At 31.7% G+C, this 13,288-nt stretch overlaps 1 protein-coding gene across 2 annotated transcripts in view; it reads left to right on the plus strand.

The window, feature by feature from the left end:
* The window catches only part of LOC108905772 (dentin sialophosphoprotein), a 52,816-nt gene that overhangs the window by 30,942 nt on the left and 8,586 nt on the right, over positions 1–13,288 (plus strand). For both annotated transcript variants that reach the window (XM_018708791.1, XM_018708788.1), the window contains 3 exons: positions 8,461–8,622; positions 11,365–11,560; positions 11,995–12,253. In XM_018708791.1, coding sequence (XP_018564307.1) covers positions 8,476–8,622; positions 11,365–11,560; positions 11,995–12,253 — 602 coding nt within the window. In that variant the 5' untranslated portion in view covers positions 8,461–8,475. The remainder of the gene's footprint in view (positions 1–8,460; positions 8,623–11,364; positions 11,561–11,994; positions 12,254–13,288) is intronic.

Raw genomic sequence — 13,288 nt, forward strand, 5'->3', positions numbered from 1 at the left:
AATCGTTTTAAAAATATTGCAGCGTTTTTATGAAACTGGAGGTGTTAGAGATCGACGAAAAAGACCAGTAAGTGTTACAAATGAAGAAAATTCTTTGAATGTCATGTTAGATGTGGTGGAAAAGCCAATAAATTCGACCCAGCAGACGGTTTTAAATCGTTTAACGTGAGTAGATATTCCATTCAAAAAATTTGCAAATGGGAAAAATTACATCCATATAATAGTATTATTATGATGTTAGGAGAATAAGTGATACTTTATGTGCTAAGCGTGGAAAGTTATACTCCTAGGCATATGAATGACACTTAATACTCGTATTATTGAGTAACGTCACATAAGTTGTCACTTATATGGCGTTTGAAGAAAAATTCATTTGTTACAAGAATTGAGTGAAGACGATTATTATGGTAGAATCGAGTTCTGGGAAGTTATTAATTATGAATAAATTAAATGAAAATATCAACTTTGTCACCCACATATTATTTTCTAACGAATCTACATTTTGTTTAAAGGGGCACGTAAACTGACACAACTGCTGATATTGGTCAGACCAAAATCCAAATTGGATGAAGGAAATTCACACCCAACGACCACAGAAAGTAAATGTTTGGTATCAACACGTCATAGAAGCCTATTTGATAAACGAAAATTTTACATCTGAACGATATTTACTACTTTTGCAAGAATATATTATTCCCGAACAATAATTAACAATCCTAATTTACCCGCAGAACAAATATAGTTTCAACATGATGGGGCTCATTCATATTTTGAACGTGTAGTAGGTACGGGCAAATTTAGACAAAACTTTTCCTGATAAATGAATTGGACACAGAGGGGCAATTGAATAGCCAGCTAGGTCTCCTGATATGACCCCACTTGACTTTCTTTTTGTGGGGTCACATAAAAAATGTAGTCTACAAAAATAGGTCGCAAAATATGGAAGAGTTGCAGGAAAAGATAAGGCGTGAAATTTCGAGTATTCCTCCTTCCAACACCATTTTAAATTCACTACAAAATTTTGTTCAGCGATTTCATTACTGTCAGTAGGTAAATGGTTGAACACTTTGAGCATCTTATAAAATAGAATTACAAAGAAAATATTTGTTGTTTATTAAAACTTGTTTTTTTCTCTTTTTCTATTATGGCATAACTATTGTCTTCATAGAATTTAAAATATCTAGGACATAAAAAATACTTTTTTTCGTTTCATGCATTTTCCTCAACCCTGAACTATTGTGGTTTTATTTTCTGTAAAAAACTAATAATAAAATTAAATCATAGCCATGTCCTCCATATTGTGTTATTTTTAAAATAAATATCCATAATTTGGAGCCCTTTTTCTTTTATACATTTTGAGAGTAGTAAAAAGTTACTTTCAAAATTCAATATCTCGAAAACAATAATTGAGTTTAGGAACATGATGTGCTATATGAATTTTGTGTAGTATTTCGAGAAGAATTGAAATAGGGAATAACATAGAGGGTGTTCCAATAAAGAAAAAGCAACTTTGTTTCGTCATGACTTTTTGACATCTTGTATAATTCATTTTTCTTTATTGTAATAGATTAAAAAAACTTAAACGTTTTTTTTTTTTTGTTTTTTCGATTGATATCTTACTTTAGGAGATAATCGATCGTTTCCATATATGTATATCAGCGACCTTGTATATTAACTGTAAATTTCTTTCAACATTTTTTTGCCTTACCAGCAGTAAATCTGTAAAGAGGTGGTCCGTCACTTTTCCGCAATGGAGGTTTTTAATATGTTAGTATAGAAATCGTTGCTCGTGAGGTCAAAGGTCGGTCAAACACTAGCAGATCTCTCTCCATGTAAAGAAATCGACCGGCGTGGCGCCGAGATCCATCTGATATTAAATATGATTAAGTTGAAGAATAGGTATCAGCATAATACCTAATAAAATTGTTAATTTAAAAAAATACTCACGATTTTTGCCGTTATTAAAATGATACTATTTTCCTAATAGATACGAAGTAGTGTGGATCATGGGAATTTATAACGAGTCGCGCGATTTCAGGCGTTAGAAAGTAAGTAGAAGATTGCTGTTTTCAAGGACAGTAATTTCTACAGCTTTGAATTACGGCCTTGATAGCCGAGGGATGTAGAACTGGGAGATTTAAGGCTTAAAAAAATTCAGCTCTCAATGCAGATGATTCCTCGCCTATTTTAAAAATTTTTAAACACAAAACTATAACCAATACTTTAAATTTAATCAGTACTTGATAAAATACAGAAACAAAATATAAACTAGTTAAAAATTGTAGCACATTAACTAAAATTTAATCGAATAAATTTCAGTTAAAAAAATTATTGGTAAGAATGTTTCATAACGGCAAATGATGAAGGCATGTCCGTGGTGTTAATCAAATGTTTTTCAATGTGGTAATAAACATAATACGGTATTTATTGAGATTAGCATCAGTAAATAAAAAATGGGATCCGAAATATGACCGTAGATTTTTTAACCAAAATGGTTCACTAAGCGAAAAATTATAAAAGTCGCTAAATGTTCATTGGCACACTGATGGGATGGCGATTTCTGCACCGACTGTTTAGATCGGATTCAATAAATCCAATAAATCCGCGTCCTCCGCTCGAGGTCGCTAGGGTCCTTTCGATGATTGAAGGAAATAGGAGGAAACTATCATTGTCAGATTGAACGATTTGTCACAAATTAGACGATTTTTTGTTTGTAGGAAACTGTACTTGTAAATGTAACTTTACGCCTAAAAAACCTTATTGTAAAATTATGATAATTAAATAATTAATTAACATTTTACAGGTTTGACGCTATTTGTGAAAAAAAATAATTCATAAGTTAGTTAATATGAATATCTGATATTTCTAATAATGATTTTATGCGTTATTTTGAATTTGCAAATAGATATTAGTTTATTATTAATATATTTCAGCTATTAGCCTGGCTTATATCTGTCAGTTTATCTCTGGCAACGCTGAAGGAATTATTCATCAAAATTCGGAAGCAGGATACCGATGCGCGCATTTTGCCACTGTAATAGACTAAAATATTGAATTTCCTTTGACATAACAACGCATACTTTTATTTTTTAGGTCCTAAATGAGGTCGAAACGAAAAAAGAAAAATTACGGGTCGCGTGTTTTTTAATATATTTTCATTTTTTGATGCAGTTAAGGGCAAAAAGTGCAGAGATTTATTGTATGAGCCCGACCACTCTCCGCACCAGTTTCAGATTAGAAATTTACAGCCGCATGGAGCACTTACCTACATTATCCCCCATTTTTATAATACAAGCAATAAGGAATCGGTCGTCCTTCGGTCGTCCCCACACTACAAATTAGCCTGAGCAGAAATGCGGTATTATTACAAGCTAATAAATCATTTACTCTGTCCAGACTAGATAGACAAAGTCATTTAATTGTAGGTCATTTGTTCTAATAATAGAATAATTATTAATCGACATAAAAACTGTTTTTCTCCCACTTCAAGGTCAGTTGTTTAGACAAGGTAAGTACGCAGGTTGAATTTTGCATTTCTTTTTTTTATAAATAGTAATAAGAATTATTACTCTTGCTTTGTTCATGAGTAGGTAGTACATGTGTACGTGCTTGAAAACATTGCACCAGTTACATTATTTTGTCAGGATTTAAAATATGTAAATGTATAAATTTTTATATCTGCCCATAGCTTTTATCTAAGTTGTACGTAATCGTAAAAATTAATAAGCATGTTTGAAAAACATTATTTGTACGTAATCAAAGAAAGTTATTTGAGGTGAAGGTCGATTCTCATTTTACTTCAGTGGAATGTTTGCCGCCTATCTTCTTCCCCGATCATTATATACTTTGGATAAAATAACGAATAGTCAGCAGATATCTTTTTGCAATTTATTTCTTCTATGTAGTATCTATATTATCTCTACTAGTAAACTGTAGATACATAACAATTAATTGTCAGCTGTTTGATGGGATGGCGTGTCTGCGAGGTAGGAAGCGGAAGTTTGAAGTCGACATGTCGCATGTCGTTTTCGATGGTGATGCGAGTACGCGATGTTTTTTTGCAAATCGTGCTGTTACCTTCGATGCGAAAACAAAAAGGTATACAGGGTGTTCCTAAATAAGTGTCGCAACGGAAAACTGTAAATTCCTCTGGAAAAAAGAAACATTTTTTTCCTCTTTCATTTTTCTCTCCGGGCTTTCGTTTTCGAGATACACGCTGTCAAAACTTTAATTTTTTTTTAGTTTTTCGCCAATATCTTAGGAATCGTTTGAACTACAGGACTGAGCTTTTGTACACACATTACCACTATTAATAGCTACTTTTTCGCACCCTTCTCGAATTCATTGGACGTGCCAGTAGTGGAGATTTTAAGGTATCGTAAGGGTTTTTCCCCCCCTAAATTTTACGCCACTGGAAAAATTGACTTTTGATAGCAAATTATAAAGCGCCAATGAATTTTACACAATAAGAGTTCTCTTGGTTCATTGCTCTAAAGTCAACCGTTTTCAAGAAAAATGACTTTTTATGAACAAAAGCAAACATTTTTGCTAACGTTCCATGTCAATACTATCGAAAAGTTGACCGATAGAGGTGAAGCCGCAGCGGCAGAAAGAAACATGATTAGAAGATGTAATGCGTGCATTCAAGCCAACGGACGTAATTTTGAACAGTTTCTGTAAATTTTACTCGCCAAATTGATAAAAAAAAGTTAAAATCCTATCTGTTGTTAAATTTCGTTAAAATTGTTAATTATTACTACCTATTTTTTGAATTACAAAAGATTTTCGAAACGTTAGCAAAATGTTTGCTTTTGTTCATAAAAAGTCATTTTTCTTGAAAACGGTTGACTTTAGAGCAATGAACCAAGAGAACTCTTATTGTGTAAAATTCATTGGCGCTTTAGAATTTGCTGTCAAAAGTCAATTTTTCCAGTGGCGTAAAATTTAGGGGGGGAAAAACCCTTACGATACCTTAAAATCTCCACCACTGGCACGTCCAATGAATTCGAGAAGGGTGCGAAAAAGTAGCTATTAATAGTGGTAATGTGTGTACAAAAGCTCAGTCCTGTAGTTCAAACGATTCCTAAGATATTGGCGAAAAACTAAAAAAAAATTAAAGTTTTGACACCGTGTATCTCGAAAACGAAAGCCCGGAGAGAAAAATGGAAGAGGAAAATAATTTTTTCCAAGAAGAATTTACAGTTTTCCGTTGCGACACTTATTTAGGAACACCCTGTATATAGGTTAGCTATTCAAGAATATATTTATGTCCCAGAAGCTGATACTTGAATCTCGATACAGTCCTTCAAGTATAGTAAGATTTCTTAAAACATGGGTGGGTCAAAGGTCAAACTGTCTATTTTGACAATATTCATTGTAGTCGAGATTTTCCTTTCTCTACATTGAATATTTTTGCACAAGGCTAATCTAACTTCATACTGATTGTAAGATCGTGATTTACTGTGAGTGTGGTGAATATATATTTTACAATATTTTACAAAGGCAAGTCGCAGTTTATTTAAATTAAACGAACACGTGAGACTTCGACTCTAGGATATGAAATACCTTATTAAAAAAAATACTTTACACATACAATCTATCGAATTTTGAATAAGTGAATATCGGCAAACGGCCATTGACACTTAATTATACAAAAACTTACGACACCACTAGCTAGCGACGTGCAACAGGCCTACGTACGAAATGATGTTAGACTATAGTAGGGTCGTATTCGAAGCAAAGTAGAGCAAAAAATTGTCGGTCTTTTATCAAAGGAGTATCGTGTCATCATTTTTAGGACGCTTAAGATGAACCATTTCAAATTTAAAATGAAATTGAATGTAAAATCTGAAATACCGCTTCATACACGCTGTGTTCTGGTAGTAGCTGTAGTCGCCCAGGTGCATCGAGTGTACGAAGTGGTCGGTTATACGTCAAATACTAACCTGGTGAGCTTAATTGGTCGTAAATCAGAGACCGTCTCCAAAAAACAAGTAACCAACAGTGGCGCGTACAGTGTAGTACATATGTGGAATTAAAAAACAAATTGGATTTATAATAAATTACATTTAAAATAAATAGTTTATGTGGATAAAGGGGTTTTTGTAGGAACAGGGGTGCCAGACCTGAACCCCTTCATAATGCATAAGGAAATTATTCCATTTCTAAACCCCTTAAAACTGCACTGCACTGGATCCCTTGACATGCAATGGTTTATTACTTTGCATCGAATATGATCCTAATATAATTTTATAAGTTTTGTAAGTGGATCTTGGGTTAATGGAGAAACTGTTTAAAATACAAATTTATTTTATATGTATTTGCATCCAACAACCGAGATACTATATAATTACCCATTTGTTGTTAGAAGATCGTGAGCGTTTAAAGCTTTATTTATATGTTCTAATGGCTCCAAATATTTAATAATTTATTTAAGATACCTATTATAATAACTAAATATCGCGTACACTGAATCATCTACAGAATTGTTGATTTCCTTTAAAGGTATTAACTAACTCAAAACAGTTTTTTTTAATCCTATCAAATGAAGTCAAACGGTGTTCTTTGACACCAAAAATCTAGATATTATGTAAAAAATATCTTACTTCAATGACGACATTGCGAGATACAAATACTCTCGGTAAGCATTGAATAATTATAAATATTAATTAAAACAAAAAAAAATAGATAGGTAACCGACACTGAAATCATTAAATAATGTAATCCTTCAAAGAAATGCCTTTTATTCTTATTCTAGCGTCACTTTTGGCCAACACATAAATAGATAGATTCTTACTAATTAATTGTGTTCAATATTTTCAAGCTCAACGGGGCATATCTGTTGGAGGCGCCGCCGCCGTTGTTTAGGAGCCGCCTTCTATAGTAGGTAAAAGTGACAAATGAAATTTGAATAATCAAACACTAGAGCGTTGCGCAAACAGTGGCGAAACATTAATTATATAATCCATGTAGTAACAACGGCTGTTTAAGAACAGATTGCCTTCTTGATAAAGCTTCGAAACAATCGTCTAGCTTGTAATTATGTTATTCTGTCACAAACGGCATCGGTCTACAATCACGTACATACCGGGTTGGTATTGTTGAATTAGATTCCTTCCCATGAAGTCACGGCACCATATCTCCACCTTGGTTCGTTACACCGTTTTATGGATGTGGGTGACGATGTTCTGGTTTCGGTCTTTGACCACTATACTGGGAATTTCATTATATACAATGTAAATATTTTCTTTGTTTAGATTATATGCTGCATTGTAGCGAAGTTACATTATTTTTATTGTAATAACTAGCAGCAATCTCGTAAATTTTGGTGTGTCGTATGTACAACCTCATTACATCTCCATAAAGTAATATTGATTTTTATTTTATATAACGCTTACATAATTTTTATTTATACATCTTACAAAGCCATATACATACCTATATAATTATTTATTTTCAAAAATTCATATTAACGAGGGCACTAGAAAAACGAAAAAACCTTACCAATTCGTCTGATATATTTATAAAATATTATTAAAAAACATTTTGGCACGTAGGGTCGAATGTCGGATGAGTCAAAAAAAAAAAATAGTTTAGTCTTTGTTGTTTAGTCAAGAGGTGGCCTTCTGTAATTTTTGCAACGAACTAAAAATTTTTGCTGATTGGATCTCTTACTGTATGTATGTAGAAGAAAAAAACTGTCACTTCCAATCCAGGAAAATACAAGTATTGAACACTTAAAATAAAAATCATCGTAAGTATTATACCTAGGTATGTAAATTGGCCAACAACATTCATAATACAGTCCATTCAATGTTCCCATACATTACACAATTTTTGTGAGAATGCGTGTCCGGTTTGGCCTTTATGATTTCGAAATTAGAGAACGCGGTTTAACGATAATTATCATATCGGTCCTTCCTTAGTTCTTATTTAGGATAAATTAATTTACTACAAGGCTTTTTATATATTTTTTTATAAATACATTTTTTCTACATATTTAATAAATTTATTGCATTATAAAAATGTTTTTGACTTGGGACAATCCAGCACTAAATAAAACAAAATAAATGCATTGTTATACAGTACGTCTATGAAGAGAACCTTTTTTATTTTCCATTTTATGAAAAAAAATCATGCTTGTTGAAAAATTTGCCTGATGAACAATTTTGCGCAAAAATATACAGGGTGTTCCATTACAAAAAAAATAAGTTATTATTATTCGCCATTATTTTAGTTGCGAAAAGCATGCTATTGCCCAAATTTTCAAAATTAAAATCGATGTATGTCTCGTCACCGTGAGACACCCTGTATATGTATTCCCCGTTTGGTGATATTTCATTATGACTAACCCTTCATCGTACCTACCCATATATCTACAACAATTACCATTGTAACATATTGGTCAAATAAATTTTGATTTTAGATGTGGTTCTTTATTGATAAAGGTTATTATTTTAGAATGATCACCTGAAGATGAATTCTAGTCGAAACGGCGTGGATGGCGGTTATAATTGCCGCGTGAAACTGAATCAAATTTTAGCCATAGTGGTGCGGAAAGAGGGTTGTAGAGGAGATCCTGGCGACTTCTGGATGTACGAAAATGGTTATTTATTGTTCCAGGTACGTTACCACTGTCTTCTTAAATTCATGTGCTTAAGTACATTCTAATTACTCCTGTTATTATTCAACAAAGCCGCACCTCCTGAGGTTACCGAGTTTATGAATGACAAGTCGAAACTTTGTAAATAAAAAATCCTCCGAAATCCTTTGTATAAAGTTTTTTATATTCCTTTCCTTATTTGCACAGAATTTTCTAATTTTAAAGTATACCGATGCATTTTCTTGTTGGCATAATATGTATAGATTACTGTAATATTTCCAATCGAAAAATTAACATAAAAGAAAACAGTAAAAAATACTAATATAAGTACTCAATACTTCGCATAATGTTTTATTTTCTTATAGAATTATTATTTGTTTTCTTTATATTTATACAATCGAGTGTAGAAAGTTTTTTTTTTTTTGTTACGTTTTATCTTTCTAATATGATGGAAGAAAAACAGAGAAACCTAACCTGACCTAACCAGAAACGCCACTGGTGCACCTTTGTGTATGGGTATAGGATTTAATGTTTTCCGAGATATCTTAAAAATTTAATTTAATTCGGAGAAGCAGCTTATGAATATTTTGAATCTATAATGAAGCGTGAGAACTCATGTTAATTCATTTTAAAATTATTTATTCTTCTAAATTAAAAAATTTAAGTTGAAATTTTTATGTCGATACATTAATTATTAAGACATATCTAGTTATTTTTGCTAAATTGCTGAATCACTCATTGGAACCCCTTCTTGCTAACTTAAACTCTTTGTTATTATATGCGTAAATACTCATATATTAATGGTTATAAGTAGGAGTAAAGACTTTAGAGATTTTAGTAAGTACTGGCAAAAAAATTAATTTGTAGGATATAATAAAGTATTAACTTTCTCTGCCAATCGTGATGATAAAAAAAACTCCTTGAACGTATAAAACTGTATCGTGTATGATTGGATATTTTATGTTTCACGATTCCTGCAAATCATTTACTTTTTGATCTTGTACTATTCAAGGACATGACAGATCGGAATGTCATACGTGTCCAGTTTGGCCAATGCAAGAGATAACAGTTTAAAGTTCAAAAATCTTGTAAGGACTTACCTACAGCTTTGCATATAGACATCTATTGTAATAAATATCTCTGCAGAGACCTAAAATTAAAACATTTTGTTATTATTTCCATTTTTTATAGGTTTTTTGCACAATCGTGAAAAAAAAATAAAGTAATCGATACAATAATTTCAAATTATATAGGACATTTTATGAAAGTTTCAGTATAAATTATATATCGTTTACTTTATTAACTAGATCGAGATTTTAACATTACCTTCGGTATCATAATATCTCTTTTAAAAGTTACATGTTATAAAAAAATAAACATTAAGAAAATATACCTATATAGTGGTAACAGTGTAGTGGTTCGTATCGGTGAATCTCTATTTTCAAAATGTTAGGATTTAACCATGCTATGAATTAACCAAACTTATCTACATAGAAGTTTTTAACTATTTTATTATGTTTTTCAATAGTACCCTATATCTCCTAATGAAAACATGCGGCACCCTGTATGTATATTTCTCTAATTCTCTATATATCTCAGTACGACAAACTAAGTACCTAATTGGTTATTTTATCTAATAAATAGAAAGTTAAATAATGTAGACTACATTTGGATCAAAATAAATTGGAAAACGAAATATGTAGTAACGATAGAATACTTCAGAGTCTGCGAGTATTTATGGATGTGGTTTCTTATTTCGAATTGTAGAAAACGATACCTTCCCCACGCATTCTCCGGCGAAGCGGCACTTTTTTTTTTTACTTAATAATTGAATTAACGCTGGCGCGATCATAGAGTCGGCCTTATGCAAGGTGAACAAGATGTAAATCTATCCAATGAAACCTATGTGGGTACCTACATAATATTCTTCAAATTTTATTTATTAAATTTTGTTTGTTGTGTAGGTACTTATGTCACTTTATGCAGGGTACAGGGTATTTTGGGAAAAGTACCATACATTAAGAAGTTGATAGAATATCAGAAAATTAGGATTTTGTTAGTACAGGTTATCAAAGTTAAAAAAAATAGGACGCATTGAAATGTAGTAGGTACCGATGTTTTTTGAGACGTTACCTAGTGTTAATTTTAGAGCATATTTGCTGAAGGTTCAGTGTATGTCGTGTGAGTTATAGTGTAAAATTTCAATTTAAATAAAAGCTATCCTTGTTGAAAATTGTCTGTTTTTGAGAAAAACGAAAATATTCTTCTAATCTTTATTTTCATGGTGTCTATAAAAAAATGGGTCACATTTCAAGGGTAGCTTCCTTGGATGAAAATATGCCGATTTATATTAAAGTTACTGTATTATGATTTTGATTCCTTAAAAAGTTATTTTTTTATTCTATTTTAATTAATTAATAATTTTTGGGGCAGCAAAGTTGTATTAAGGTAACTTGATCTAAATCGGTTTATTTTTATTCAAGGAAGCTTTCTTGAAGTACGGCTCATTCGTTTTCGGACACCCTGTATATTAAGAAGTAGAAGTTGGTTGATTTTGGGATTATCAATTAGTTTCTCCAAAAACGGTGCGTTTTCAGGCAATACAACAAGAGGACCTTTTTATATCAAATGAATTTTTATTTTAATATCCACAATTTAATATGTATTTACACATTAATTTGTATAATTTCAATTAGGGGCGTTATAATTTTGTTCTTAATTAAGAATTAATGCAAAATAGGCAATTAATTATCATCTTTCAGGGGTTGCTATCCTCGAATTCTGTCTGTTGGTGGAATAATGGTCTGAATGGAGCCACAAAAAGTTTAATATATTATGGATATGTAAATCCTGGTGCACTTTTGGTTGGGTCGGAGCCATGTGCCTTGGAAATTTTGAGGAATGCTTGGGCCAGGAGAGTATTGCAACCGCCGCCGGGGTACCAAATAGTAGCATTAGGTTAGTAGAATTATTAAAAGTTATATGTTTCTATATAATACGTTAAATAAAAAAGAAAACGTCCGTGGGTTTGGGAATTTTGAGGAGACAAGTGTTAGTTTGTTAGCACATTATATCTGCATTGTTTAAGAATATTGGAATTAACTGTTTTGATTTAAACATGAAAAATTATTTTCGGTGATAAGTCATGCGAAAAATAGGTAATTTATTTTGTTATATAGATTAATTTATATGTGTATGAGCAGATGAAAAATAAAAACTATTAAATGAAACAAAAAAAAACAATAATAATAAAAAAGGTTGTTGGTGATGTAATTGTGAATACCTATTTTATATCGAAAGATATCGAAGGTCATTATTTTTTCCTAATTATACATTGGTTTATTAGTTTATTACAAATTTCTTGGTTCATACACTATCAAATGCTCTTGCAGAAGATTTAGAACACTGCTCACTGACTCCAGTGGCGCAGACCCAATGGACACCACTCCCGGAGGCAGTGTGCGCTGTAGTTCTTAGGCTGTCTAGTCAAGGCCGGCCAGCCGGACTCGAAACCATCAGAGAATCCCTTATGCTGGCTTTTCCCCATGTTTCACCTCCAAGCGAACACGCCCTCTACGATACTTTGGCGCAGCTCACCAAGGAAAGAAAGCTTTACAATACTTCTAGTGGATACTTCATCGTTACACCCGAGTAAGTTTTGTACCTAACTCTTAAATCTCTTCTGGAAGTATAATAAGTGAATTTTACAAATAGAATTTTTTCAAATAGTGTTGCATAAAAAAAATTTGTAGTGTTTTATCACTGTACACTATTCTGCATAGTTAATGCGAATCGTAGGTAAAAGTAATTCCACTAAAAACTCTCTATATACATTTTTATGTGATATTAAAAATTTTAATTGAAGTTGTGACGTACTAAACTAATTGGTCAAAATAACTAATTGCATCAAGTAAAAACACTCAAAAAAAAACATATCGGAATGATTTAAAAGTTTTTCCAGTAAGATTCAGACTACAGAACAATTTTTAAACTAAATTGTTTTTACTTTGGTAAATGAAATTCAAAGGAAATGTAACTTTTTTTCTTTCAGTGAAATGTTGCTTGTCTTGTTGCCAAACATTAAATTCTGCCCATATAACCTTTTCAGTACCTCTCTAAATCTCTGAAACTCTGCAAAAATAAGTGTAATGACTACAAGTTGACACCATGTGGGAAATTTTTTTTATGGGGTTTTAGAAAAACAAACGTTTTTAATAATTTTTGCTAACATAAATAGACAGGTCTATTTTTAATTTGTAAGAAGGGAGTGTTATTTTAATCGACCAAAATTAAAAATAATACCTTTCATTTATTTTTAACTAAATTTAAAATTCCAAATCATGTGACCGATTTAATATTATGCTTTTCTATTTTTTTGCTTCCTATTATATTTTATCACGTAATATAAGTAACGTAGCTTCTGTAATGTTTTATCAAAAGAAAATGCAACGGAAGCACACCGCAGGTATAAAACCAACTGTGTGCTTCACGTGCGCCAGTCTGTATCAAGCACGCAATAAACTTGTTCTCGAAAAGCTCTGCTCATTATTCCAAGGGCCCAAATCCCAAGTACGAAATTGTAAACATATACAGAATTATTATCATGAAACATCTATATTTTACGAACAACGTAATCATGACAAAAACAAGTTAGATGTGAAACAAAGGAGTCATTATTGTAATGTC

The sequence above is a fragment of the Anoplophora glabripennis genome, unplaced genomic scaffold (genome assembly GCF_000390285.2).
Source record: "Anoplophora glabripennis isolate ALB-LARVAE unplaced genomic scaffold, Agla_2.0 scaffold221, whole genome shotgun sequence".
NCBI classification, from domain to species: Eukaryota; Metazoa; Arthropoda; class Insecta; order Coleoptera; family Cerambycidae; genus Anoplophora; species Anoplophora glabripennis.